Raw genomic sequence first — 13,629 nt, forward strand, 5'->3', positions numbered from 1 at the left:
CTCTATGCCCAACATGGGGCTTGAACTCACGACTCCAAGATCACGAGTCGCAGGCTCCACCGACTGGGCCAGCCAGGCGCCCCCCGATTACTAATCATTTTCAATGACAATCAACCTGCCAGGGGACCAGGTCAGGAGACAAGAAGGTCTCCTCGCTCTTCTACATTCAGCAATTTTTCCTTTTCTTTGATCTCTTCACTTTACTTCTTGATTTCCTGTATCTTTCTCTTACTGATGGGGTGCAAACCTTGATTTCTGCCTTGGCATCTATTTCCACTAAATCTCCAATCAGGAATTCCTCTACGAATTGTGTCTCTGCTCATTTGTTTTAAGAAGGCAAGTTTTTACACCGGTTACAACGAACTGAAACATAAACACTGTCATGCGACTAAGGATGGAGTCTTTAGGGGCACTTGGGTGGCTCAGTCAGTTAGGCGTCTGACTCTGGATTTCATGATCTCATGGTTTTTGACTTTCAGCCCCTCATCATGCTCCACAATGCCAGTGTGGAGCCTGCTTGGGATTCTCTCTCCCCCTGCCCACCCCTCCCCTGCTCACACGCGTACTCTCTCTCAAAATAAATAGACACTAAAAAAAAAAATGGAGTTTTCAGTCTCCTTACCACGGTGAGAGTCATCCGGTCTATCTCGTGTTTATCTTTGGTTTTGTGTTGTCTAAAAGGGCTGTGCCTGTGGAAACGAACAACACTCTGTGATGATGTGGTATCGGGATTCTCAGCACACACGCGTCCCTGGCTCACACCTGCAGAGAGGACTGTGTTCTGTCACTGTTCATCCGAAACGACAGAAACACCAAAGCCATACACATTTACCATTTCCAGAGAAACACTGGTGTTGGGGTGCGTTAGGTTCTGAAAGGGGGGCTGACCAGCAAACATATTTCCCGAGATATTTTAAAATATCGTTAGAGGGGCGCCTGGGTGGCTCAGTCGGTTAAATGTCTGACTTCGGCTCAGGTCATGATCTCACGGTTCGTGAATTCGAGCCCCACGTCTAGCTCTGTGCTGACGGCTCTGAGCCTGGAGCCTGCTTTGGATCCTGTGTCTCCTTCTCTCTCTGCCCCTCCCCTGCTCACACACTCTGTCTCTTTCTCTCAAAAATGAATAAACTTAAAAAAAAATTTAAAAAAACAAAAAACAAAAAAAAACCCACAGAGAACTGTAGTGGAAACAAAACACACCAAGGGGAACAGCCCCGTAACTTTAAGCAATACCTTCCTTTGATGATAACAGACAGAAACTAACCCAGTGCCCCCAGGCCATCCATGGCTGTGAGAGCTGCTCACTCATGTTTTACTTTGGGAGAGCCCCAAATCTAGCGGTCGACAGACCTGGATTCAAGGTCGTGACTGGGTGTTCACTGGCTGTGAGCCAGTCATGGAAACCAACAGCAACGATTTCTTCATCTGTAAATGGGCCTAAGGTCGCATCTCGGGAACAGCGAAGGGAACAACAAAACAATGGAGGTGCCGGTAGTAAGCGGCAGTATGCAGGAGGGGGCTGACCCAGCAGTCATTCGTGAACTTCATGAAGATGAATCTTACTTTATCCAACAAATGCCTGCTGGATAAACTGTGTAAAAACAAATCATTCTTCCTCTTTACCCTGTTGTGAAAACCCCAGAGAAGCTGGCTTTTAAAGGAAATCTTATCAAAAGAGTTTGCAGTAAACATGCAAATTACAAAATCCTGGCCTTCTTTATTTATTTGAAAATTAAAGAAGATACACACACACACACACACACACACACACGAGTTTTCTTAGATAGCAAGACAGGCCCATAAAATTACAAATCCTACAGATTTATTTCTAAGGCATATATAACATAATCAGAGGCAAGATACTCTATAAAATATTTGGAAGTGTCTTCAGTGGACTAGAATACTGAGCACATAAATGAATGTGATTTAGGAAGGGAACTAAACCTTGTATTTGTCCACTCACTACGTATTACTACCGCTCTGACCATCCTGCTGAATTAGAGAAGTCTGCACTGAATCATCTCTTGGAAAAGATTATTACATTTCAGAGCCTTTATTATTTTCAGGATTTTAATGTTCATTTCGTACAAGAGAGGGCACTCTAATGCTTTGTTTTCCTCCTTATCATGCAACAGAATAGAAAGTAATTTCCATCTCTTGAAAGTAATAAAATATAAAGCAAGGTGAATTACGGTTAAGCAAACATACGCTAATCTTTAAACTAGATTTTGGCTGGAAATGTCCTTTTCAACCTCTTCGTGTCCAAAAATAAAAATGTAAAATTACTGCATTGAAAAAGCAAATAATGGGGGCACCTGAGTGGCTCAGCCCGTTAAGTGTCTGACTTTGGCTCAGGTCATGATCTCACAGTTTGTGGGTTCAAGCCCCGTGTCGGGCTCTGTGCTGACAGCTTGGAGCCTGGAGCCTACTTCAGATTCTGTGTCTCCCTTTCTCTCTGCCCTTCCCCTGCTCGTGCTCATGCTTGCTCTCTCTCTCTCTCTCTCTCTCTCAAAAGTAAACATTAAAAAAAAGCAAATAGGATATAATAACAAATGGCATTTGTCAAATGGTATCTGTTATTTATAAGATAGTAACATCTAAAAAAAACCATTACTTGTATCACTCTCCTCTGCAAAAGACACAGAGATATTAACACGTTCATGGTTCAAGAGAAAAAGAATAAACGCTTATTAAATCTTACTAAAACGTTAGCCTCTCTGCTGGACATGGCTGTTTCCACCCCACAAAGCCCCTGAACCCACGAAAAGGGACTGTGTGCGGATCTCCTGGCACTGTGGCAGCTCCTGCCGGTCTGGCTCCTGTGTGCGGTGCCGGGGGACCCCACTCCCGCTCCCGACCCCCATGCACTTGCCTGCGTCTGCCGCCGGAAGGAAAGGGCTGTGCCCTGACCCTTGCAGAGAAGGCCTGCTGTGTTCTGACAGAAATGCTCTGTGCTAAATTTAAAACGTCTTTCATGAGACCAGAGGGAGGCTGGCAGGGGGGAGCGGAGTTAAAGTCAGTGGGGCCAAACCCATTTCCAGCGCATGAACCCTGCCCCGGTCCCGTGCTAGAAACATAGCTAGTCCGTGCCCGACTGCATACAAAATGGTCGGAAATGCTTTTCAGCGATTCGGTTCTGGGCTTGCGGCGCTGAGAAAGTTTGGTCTTTCAAGTTCAAAATCGCGCTGCACATCTGTTTCCAATGTAGTCTTGATTATTCTTTGTGCACAAAGCCAAAGACGCTGTGTCTATTTTGGAAAACGTTAAAGAGACCCTACGACGGTAACGACCTCCGCTCTGAGGCAGGCACGTGGTACCCACAGACCCTGTGTGCCTTGCAGCTGCTCCGCTCCCTGATGCAGCCGCTTTAAATAGGGGAGGGTATCCGGCCCGCCGGCAGCTAGCAGGGCGGCCGCTTCCCCCTGCAGGGCGTGCAACACGCTGGCTGCAGCCGGGAAGTGCGGCGGGAATGAAATTCACATGTGTGGTGGTCAGATGTGGCTTGTGAATTACAGACCGAGTGGGCGCGCTGCAAATTTCCCCCAAAAGGGTTGGGAAATCGCTCAAGATGTCGGAAATGCTGGGAAAACACACACACACACACACACACACACATCACACTCAGTGAAACAATGAGCTCAAAAGCAGTACATTTCTAAGTACGAGTGATTCAAAACTCTTAAGCCAAAAATTAATTTTAGAATACGAAAAAGATCATACGTTACGTCAAATAGGAGTTTTGAACCTAAGCCAGTAGCTGCCAAAATATTTATAAACATTCCCTGTTTCTTCCATACAGGAACAATCTCAGTAACCTCGGGCAGAGCTCAGCTGTCCCCAGAGCACCGTCCAGGCTCTTTCCCTGCATCTGACAGCTTCGGGGACAGACCATCAGTGGTGACAAGTTTAGGATCAAAGCCACTGTCACATCAATTCTTTTCCTTAACAGACATCTGAAATCTGGTTGGAGGATCATGACAGCTATCCCACACATTTGCAACAAGGACACATGTTCAATACCAGACAAAGTCACCTGAGGGGGAAACAGTGACACCTCCCAGACACATGGCTTCTGAACGGCTCGGTCCATCACTGTCAGTCCAGGGGTGCAGAACGCGAGCTCAAGCTGGGACAGCTTGCTCCTTTCCCTCAGGCCCTGTGGTGGTCTCCTAGGGTGTCGAGTCAAAGTGGGGGCTGCAGACCAGTGTTTCAGCAGAGGCAGTGGGGATACACGGGTCCATGTAAGGAAGCATTCAACCACAGAATGTTGGTGACCACCTGTTCAACCTCACTGCATGGGCATGGGAAGGAAGAGACAGGCTAAGAGCAGACTTGCTCATCCTCAGCGCCATTGACCTTCTGGGCTGGGCAACGCTTTGCTGGGGCAGCGAGGCCCGTCCTGACTACTGGGAGATGTTTAGCAGCATCCCTGTACCCCACCTGCCAGATGTCAGAAGTAGCCCTTTCCAAAGCTGTGACAACCAAAAACGTCTCCGGGCATTGCCAAGCGCCCCTGGGGTGGTGGCCGAGCGCTGGGCAGCGGCTGGCAAGGCATCGGGTCCATTCTGCAAGGACCTGAACCGTGGCTGTCCTGTGAGCACACCAGGAAGCAGGGGGGCAGGGCCTGTGGGCTGGTGTTCTCCCCATCGTCCCCCTGCCCTGCTGCCTTGCTTCCTCAGCCCCTTGTGTCGGAAAAAAACCCAGCTAGCTGCTCAGGGCTCCCTTCTAGGCGGCCAGTGAAAACTGAATAGGTCACTTCCAGACATACTTTCCGTGTCTTCCCCACACATGACCTTGTGAAGTGGAACAGGTGACACTGTCCCCTCATCTGCAGCTGAAGGGGATGAAGCCTCCTGGGCACAGCCCCTTCCCCTACTGACCCCAGTACGGTGTTTTGCTCCTGAAGGTCCCTCAATAAACATCAGTTTAATAGGAACCACTGACATTTTACAACCACGGATTCTGGTAATGACGTCACTCTCGCCCCAGCTACCTCGAATCCGACCCCTTAGCTTCTGTATCTGAGCACCCATCCGGAAAAACAGCAACTGCCACCCCCACCCCTCAGCGTAGCAAGATAGGTCCACCACTTGCCCCCTTCCTGGTCCCGGGGCTGCAGGGCTAGCTTGAGTGCTCCTGGCTTTTCGCCTGGGTCCCTGCACCTGTCCCAATCTCCCTCTGTCCAGTCACCTTCTTCTGACAGACACCCCAGCTGTATCCCTCCTTTGCATAAAAGCCTCCAGGCTCCGGGGCCTCGAGAGCAAAGCCCCAACTCCCCGGCACAGTGTTCTAGCCTCTCCGATCTCCGCCCAATCTCCTCAACCTTCTCCCCGAGCACACTCTCCATCCTCTTGTCAGTGACCCGCCCCGCCCAGATCACAGCTGGCGAAAGGCAAACTGCCCAGCGTTGTCTGCTCCCCGAAGAAAACGTGTCTACTCTGCCCCAGTCTTGGAATCGCCATCCTCTTTCAAGCTCGCTTCACAGAGCATCTCCTGAGTGGAGTTGGCCCCGATCTCCCAAGTTAGCCCTGGGACCCATTTTTGTGCCCCCGGACACTGCGGCTGGCCTTGCTCCTGGGTGTAGACATCTCTACTCTCCCGCCAGCTCCTTAAGGACCCGATGTGGCTTCCTCCTTCCCTCCCTTCCTCTCCCCAGAGCACCAAGCACAGCCTCTTGCATATTGCAGGTACTCAATAAATATTTACCAAATTTACTCGAAATCACATCAATCAAACAACGTCTCCCTGCCCTTCGGTTTCAGTGCTCTGTCCTTCCCGTGAATGGCTTCCAAACAAGGAATGCAAAGGATAGCGCAGGATCATAAACCCCAGGGCGCCTGGGTGGCTCAGTCAGTTGAACATCCAATTTCGGCTCAGGCCACGTTCTCATGGTTTGTGGGTTCAAACCCTGCATTGGGCTTTGTGCTGGAGGTGTGGAGCCTGCTTTGGATTCTCTGTCTCCCACTCTCTCTGTGCCCCTCCCCTGCTCACACACTCTCTCTCAAAGATAAACAAATAAACATTAAAAACAATCATAAATCTTACTGGGGAAGACTCATCTGGTCCTATCTATTATACACTGGAAGGATTCTTTCTATGCCAGACTCAAGGGATGGTCCCCCAGCAGTGACGGGGACCTCACTACCTGTGAGGTACAACACTCCTTCAAATGCTCCAGTGGGCATTCTTGTGTCCAAGTGAAATCTTTCCCCTCCTTAAATGCCTGCTCCTGGTTGCAGTGCAGCATGCATATAGCCCCTCCCTGACGATGGACCCTCCACCAGCCAGAAGCCATTAGGGCCCCCCTAAGCCTTGTACTCAGCTCTTCCTACCTTTCCATAGGAGCCATGGTTTCAAGGTCTGTCACCGTTGTCCCCTCGTCTCATCCATCCCCTCCTTGGGGAACCCCTCTGGATGTCTTCCCGCCAGCCAGGACTCCTCTGGGCAGGAAGCCACACTTCCCCACCAGGCCCGATCACGGACTTCATGAAGAATGAAACCTCCCAATTCGGTACTCCCAATCTGAATTGGGGCTAAATACAGCTGGATTCACTTTTTTTTTTTTTTTAATTTTTTAATGCTTTTTTTTTTTTTTTGAGAGAGAGAGAGAGACAGAGCATGAACGGAGGAGGGTCAGAGAGAGGGAGACACAGAATCTGAAACAGGCTCCAGGCTCCGAGCTGTCAGCACAGAGCCCGACGCGGGGCTCGAACTCACGGACCGCAAGATCATGACCTGAGCCGAAGTTGGACGCTTAACCGACCGAGCCACCCAGGCGCCCCCGGATTCACCTTATTAGCCCCAAATCACATTGCTGGCATATTGTTAGTAATTAAATATTCTGGTCTTTTTAAAAGCGGTGTCACACCAGATCATCCCCAATCTACACACATGGACGTTATTATAAACAGACTAAAGAAGTGAACAAAGCCCTGAATGCCTGGCTTTGCAGGTTTCATTTCCCCTGTGACATGTTACTGTTGATTTTCGAATCTGGACTTGGCGTATGCAATGGTTTCGCCAATGCACAGAATTTTATCATCTCACAATTTTGTGAGTGTGGATTCCGCACCTCCAACCCCATCTCCAGAGGATGTCCAGAGACCCGGGCGCGTCTCCACACACTCACCACGCGTGCGGAGGCTTTCCCACTCCCCACATCTCGCGTGGGAAGTGGTCTTCTCTGGTCTGTCCTGCAGAAACTCTCTAATTAGGTCAGCGAGTCCGATGACGTGAATTAGGCCCATCCAGGCTCCACAAATACAGTAATTCAATTAAGGCCCAACAGGGCTTGACTCTCTGAGAAATAACACAATTTAAGTTCCCCAGTGAAAACCGGGAGCAGAGAACAACTCGATTACCAGGGTCCTGGGGAAGCGGCCAGGGCACTTGGAACCTAATCTGGGGGGAAACATGGAATCCGGCCGCCCTGAGGCATGTGCTAAACACCATGAGAAGATGTGGCCGTGCTCCACGAGGCTTCCCCGTGGAAATGTGAAAAGCCCGGCAAACGACCAGACCCGTTTCACAGCAGAACCATGAGAGGGGGAAACTTGACCAGGAAATTTTAACATGAAGTGCTTTCTGTATCTTTGTGAATGAGGAATAACCAAAACCATATTTGCAAAACTTCAAGAGTCCCACTCCAGTTGGCTGCAAATTCTCAAACATTAATGGAAGTGTTAACATAATCGTTGTGTTCAAAGGGAGAACATATTTTGACAGCGCTTTCATTTCATAATCCTTCCGCTCTATTTCACCATCTTTGGTGGCTGAGAACTAACACCGATTAATTAAAAACACAGAATTACGTGGGGCGCCTGGGTGGCGCAGTCGGTTAAGCGTCCGACTTCAGCCAGGTCACGATCTCGCGGTCCGTGAGTTCGAGCCCCGCGTCAGGCTCTGGGCTGATGGCTCGGAGCCTGGAGCCTGTTTCCGATTCTGTGTCTCCCTCTCTCTCTGACCCTCCCCCGTTCATGCTCTGTCTCTCTCTGTCCCAAAAATAAATAAAAAACGTTGAAAAAAAAAAAAAAAAAAAAAAAAAAACACAGAATTACGCAGTTTCATTTTTGTGTTCGAGAAAAAAAAAAGGCACAAATTAACTTCAGCATGCTTACAAATAAATGCACGCTTTTAAAATCAGTTTGCTTTGGATCTTGGGTCCTTTCTTGTGACCCTCAAAATGCATGACGTGGGTGAGACAATCATGAGTAACTGATTCCTAGCAGAAGAAAAAGTATCCTACCTTCTTCAGTGATTCACATCTTAAAATAACACTTGTGCTCCCAAATCAGGGTCCTCGATGGGGCTATTTCAAAGCAGTCTTTTTTTTTTAGGTTTGAATGTGTTGGCATGGAACAAAAATATGAACCTGTAAGCTTCTGCCTAAAAGCTTCCGGGCACAAAGCTCTCCCTTCTACGAGGCAGGAAGAGCCAGGGTCACCATCCAGGTTACCACGTGTGACCGAAGAGGATGTGAGGCCCAGTGATGTCTAACCAGTCTGGATTCTGATCCCGGGACACACCATGGCAGCAGTTTGAAAAGGATGCGGTTCACTCACCCTCTGAGAAGTTTGAAAAGCATGCAGCCCAGGGAGAACCAGTCAGCACTGCTGTCATACGCCGTCCCCTTCTGCAGCACCTCAGGAGCCATGTACCCATGGGTGCCACTAGGGAGAAGAAAGTGTACACGCAGTTAGGGGGGCATGCCCACCTTAGGAAATGTCAACAGCTCGACAAGGGGTTCAGACGCCATTTGTTAAATGGCAGCGGCCATAAAGGAGGCGGAGGGGACGATGGGGATCCCGCCCAACGTGAGCCATGCAGCACCCAATGGGAAATCGACCGTTTCCGTCTTCGTTAGTGTAGGAGGGAATATAAACAAATGACAGTATGAGGTAAACGTGAGAGAACGCAAGGTCCGGTCTGGGAGGAGAAATCTGAACCATGTTGGTCTTCCTGCACTACCGCGATGGAGGGCTAGGGGGTCTCCTGCCCGGTCCAGAGCTCCAGTGAGGATGCGCAAGGGGCAGAGGTGAAGTGGGGGAGGGGACGATAAGCGGGCACCTACAGGTGGTGCCACGGACCAGAAGGGATGGACATCCCTCCTGTGTGGTGCCACCCTCTGTGCTGAGGACCTGGGCGGACACATGGTAAGTGTGGGGGCTACTTACTCACAGAGTCAGCGACAGACCCTGAGGGAGTGGGGAAGAAGAGGGGCACAAGCCGGCAGGTACAAAAGAAAGAGAAATCCAGAGCGCCCAGGTGGCTCAGTAGGTTAAGAATCCGACTCTTTTTTTTTTTTTTTTAACATTTATTCGTTTTTTGAGAGAGAGAGAGAGAGAGAGAGACAATGTGAGCAGGGGAGGGACAGAGAAAGGGAGACACAGAATCTGGAGCAGGCTCCAGGCTCCAAGCTGTCAGCACAGAGCCCGATGCGGGGCTCAAATGCACGAACCGGGAGATCATGACCTGAGCCGAAGTTGGACGCTTACCTGACTAAACCACTCAGGCGCCCCTAAGTGGTTGACTCTTGATCTCAGCTCAGATCAAAATCTCATAGTTTGTGAGATCAAGCCCTGCGTTGGGCTCTGCACTGACAGTGTAGAGCCTGCTTGGGATCTCTCTCCCTCTCTCTGTCCCACCCCCTGCCCTCCACTCTCTCTCTCTTAAAATAAACTTAAAAAGCAAAAAAGATAGAGAAACCCTGTGTCAGGTTTTAAGGGCTACCAACAGGTCAGAGGACCCGGCTAAGCAAATGTGAGGATGCTTTTCAGAAGCTGAAAGATTTGGGAGGACAACTGTTTTAACTGCAATATGCACTCTTCTGCAACTTCGAATCCCCTCCCATTGGTCGATTCTGGGCTCCTCCTTAAGGATCCAAGTGTGCACTGTTCCATCAAGAAGAGCAAGAGGGGGCTCATGGGGGCTTGCACAGACGCAGCCCGAAAGGGCGCCTGCAAAAGCCACACCCTCCAACCTGTCCACCCCTCACTGATCTTCTTCCCAGACAAGATGGGTGATAAGATAACACTTCATTGCGCAAGGTTGCCGTGCGGATTACATATACGTGATGGGTTAAGAACAGTCCTGGCACAGAAGAACTCAATCCACGTCAGGGCCTTTAATCTCTATGCTCACTGAGAATCTGCTCAGAAAGTGCTCCTGGATCACTCATGATCATTACTGACCCAGGATCAGCACTGTCGCCAGAGCTCTTTGTCTAACAAGTTCTATTTGGAAGGCTGCTCTCAGACAGTGAACAGGGGCGCTGGTCCTTCACAGGCGGGTCCAGCACCAGCAGTAGCCCCACCATCCGGAATCCAAAGTCTGATGGCATAAGGTCACCTAGCCACGCTGTGAGGGTACTGGAGATTTCTATGAGGGGGTCTCCAAACCAGTCTCTGGGAAGGGTTAATTTCAGTGTTGCCCGGACAGACCTTTGTCATGAATTGTGAGCCTATGATTCTTGGGATCAGAACCCAATTCTGGAAAGGGAAAGTACAGCGAGGGTAAACACAATAGGTTAATGCAGATCAGCTCTCTAAGATGATGACACTGGCCACAATCGGAGCCAAATACGGGTCCACCTGCCCCCATGGCTTTCTGACTCTGCCCGCATGGCAGCTACTGATGCTTCCTGACAACATTGTCCCCTGACGATCCGAACTACTACAAATACTGAAAGAACACGTGAAGGTTTTGAGAACACTGTGACATGAGATGCAACTTTGTGTTCTTACAGCGAATAAGCTGGAACTCAAATCGGGCACTGGTAATCTGTTCAATTACAGAAGTTTTTGACTTTTCGGGGCCACTGCACAGTTAACTTTCCATTTACAATAATTCTTGATCCCGTCATTAAATGGACTAAACCTAAGCCCAAACTGGGGACCTCAACCACAACACTTCTTGTAGGTGGACCAGCTAGATGGAGTTCAAGGATCACATCTACAGTTTTGAAAAGACTCGAGAAACCAAGTCCAGGGTGAAATTCTGGCCCTAAATTACTCATCGAGCCTCCGGGAGGTCGCCCAAGTATAAGCTCTGGAGACCGAACTGGACTGTAATTCTAGCCCCACAATGTGCCAGGGCTGTGACCTCGATTTCTCTGGACTTCAGGGACTGTACCATAAAGTAGATAATTCTACCTATAACGTCTGGTGTTTCTATGAAGATCATAGCGTATTCACAGCAGCTGAGCACACCTGGGACAGCGGATGTTCAACCGATGACACGGTGAGTGCTGTGGCTCCTGGCACGCCACCACCCACTCAAGGGCCACCTCCCGCACAGCCGGCTCCAAGGGGTCCCCACAGCATTGCCTGCACCTAGCACCCGGCCAATGTCACATAAAAACTTGCCGTATTAGTCAGTTGACTTGACCCTCACAACAATCAGACGAAATAAACTTCGTTGTTATGTCCTTTTTAGAGAGGGGAGAAGGGAAGCACGGCTTGGAAGAGGATTCGAACCCAGATCTGCTGACTCAGAAGCCTGTTCCTATCCCAGTCATGCCCCCTCTACTTAAAAAAAAAAAAAAAAAAAGCATCTGGTTGCGCCTTTATCTTTTTTTTATATAGTGGCCTCACTATGATCATGTAAGCGTAGAAACCAACCTTCCCACGCCTACCCCTTTTTGTAGCTGCTGCTGGAATCTTGAGAGCAGCCCGCCTCCTGGGGCCGACAGGTGAATTACAGTAAGAAGCGGGTGCAGCTCTGTAAGGAAATAAATAACGCCATCCCATCGCTGCAAGTTAATTCCTTTGCAAGATTAACTTTTCTGAGCTCTCGGATTCGTATTCAGTGGCGGCCACACTAAATTGAAGAAATTAGCATACCAAATGGCTGCAGCATTAAAAATTCAAACAACCCTCTTAAAAATGTCTGATGAACTTGCCGAGAGAAGCTTATACGACCACAGGTTCTGGCCTCATAATTGTAAAGTGCCGGCAAAATGCTAACGCTGTTATCACAGCACCCCGGATTCTGAGGGAAGGGGGAAACGTGTTTTCAGAATCGGTGCTATCCTCCGTTCACATCTGATCGGGGCCTCACAAGGCGCTTCTGATTTACCGCAGGCCCTCCTCCAGCACTGCCATGCAGGGCCACCTCTAGACCCACAAAAAGAAGGGTCTGGGCTTTAGTTTCTGAATGGATGCGTGACAGGAGACCCCGGGGAGTTTCATCAGGCCCATTCACCACGGAGATGAATGTTAGCTCAAGGTGGACAATGAAAATGTAATTTTCCAAGATTTCAGTGCTGAGAGTGATCCATTGACAAAGAGAAAGGATAAAAGCAACACTCATCTGCCCTTCCACAGACCGCACACATGTCTATACTTTCCACTCAGATAAACTGATAGCCGAAGAAACAGAAATGACGTGTCATTCTGCTTCTGCGGAGCCCTGGTGTGGTAGCTTTACGCCCCGTGTTCAAGCTTCCGGGGGGGGGGGGGGGGCGTGCGGGGGGGTCAGGTGCTGGCTGGGGGCTGCGGGGCATGGGGTTCCCTCCACATGGTCTGCTGGAGGACTGATGTAATAAATGCCCCAGTCTACCATGACCTGCGAGCAGATGATTTGTGTTTTTAATTAAAAAAAAAAAAAGAAAAAAGATTCCTAATTTCCCTTCGGGGGGGAAAAAAAAAAAGCCATTTTGCAAATGAAGGAGAAAAGTAGCTGGAGAGAGACACTCGACCTCTGGGCCTCCCTTGGAGCGTTCCACACAGATGTCTCTGCACCTTCCCAGGCACACAGACTTCCCTTATCTGTAGGACAGACAACTTGCAGGCATTTGCTACGGCCTCTACTTTACGGAGAAGACTGCGGTCAAGCAGGGAAACTGACTGACAAGGGTCACCCTGCCATCGTGGGCTCGGGTGTGCTGCAGAGATACCCCGGCCCCTGACATCGCTCTCTGGGTCCATCCACGCTCCCCGCTTATCTCGTCTCCCATCGCCAGGGATTTGGGACCTGCCCCCCTCCCAGCATTATCACATATTAAGAATCACCTCTAGCAAGAAAAAGCAGGGGGAGCAAGTGACCAGATCGGGGTCTGAGCGAATCAACGCGTCGTGGAGAGAAACAGGAGTGAAGAGAGTTGAGGTGCTACTCACACACTCGCATGTGGCTTCTTTTTGGAAAAGTCACAGGCAAGACCGAGATCGGATATCCTGACGTGTCCGTGTTCATCCAACAGGATATTTGCAGGCTAAAGAGAAAGACAAGATGATCTTCAAGAGTCCCCAGACTGTCACCGGGCTTTGAGAATTTCTGAAACTATACGCACTTGGTAACTTACCGTTTCATCTAAACACAAGTTCCATACTATCACATCCGAGTGGGGTATAACACGGGAAGTAACCCTTTTCACGTTTAAGTCCAGCAGGAAAGTGGCAATGACAGACACAAAGGAGCCTACTCATGAGATAAGGAGACACAGGGCAGGGAGCTTTGGGCGGGGGGGGGGGTTGGTTTATGACCACAGTTCACCAGAGATAGAAAGTAGCTCCTTTCCCCCGTGGGGACTGTGGCCCGGCCAGAACAGCGCGCCTCTCCACAAAGGGAGTGAGCCCACCAGCTTCTTGGCTTCTGTGACCCACAAAGGGCTCCGGGAATGAGGCCACGAGG

The 13,629-nt window shown here is 49.7% G+C and overlaps 1 protein-coding gene across 2 annotated transcripts in view; it reads right to left on the reverse strand.

The window, feature by feature from the left end:
- The window catches only part of GRK3 (G protein-coupled receptor kinase 3), a 126,834-nt gene that overhangs the window by 15,956 nt on the left and 97,249 nt on the right, over positions 1-13,629 (reverse strand). The window contains exons 12-14 of one of the 2 annotated variants that reach the window (XM_042911673.1): positions 13,116-13,210; positions 8,562-8,669; positions 623-689 (exon numbers count right to left, since the gene is read on the reverse strand). In XM_042911673.1, coding sequence (XP_042767607.1) covers positions 623-689; positions 8,562-8,669; positions 13,116-13,210 — 270 coding nt within the window. The remainder of the gene's footprint in view (positions 1-622; positions 690-8,561; positions 8,670-13,115; positions 13,211-13,629) is intronic. The other variant, XM_042911674.1, reaches the window with a different exon arrangement.

The sequence above is a fragment of the Panthera leo genome, chromosome D3 (genome assembly GCF_018350215.1).
Source record: "Panthera leo isolate Ple1 chromosome D3, P.leo_Ple1_pat1.1, whole genome shotgun sequence".
Lineage (NCBI taxonomy): Eukaryota > Metazoa > Chordata > Mammalia > Carnivora > Felidae > Panthera > Panthera leo.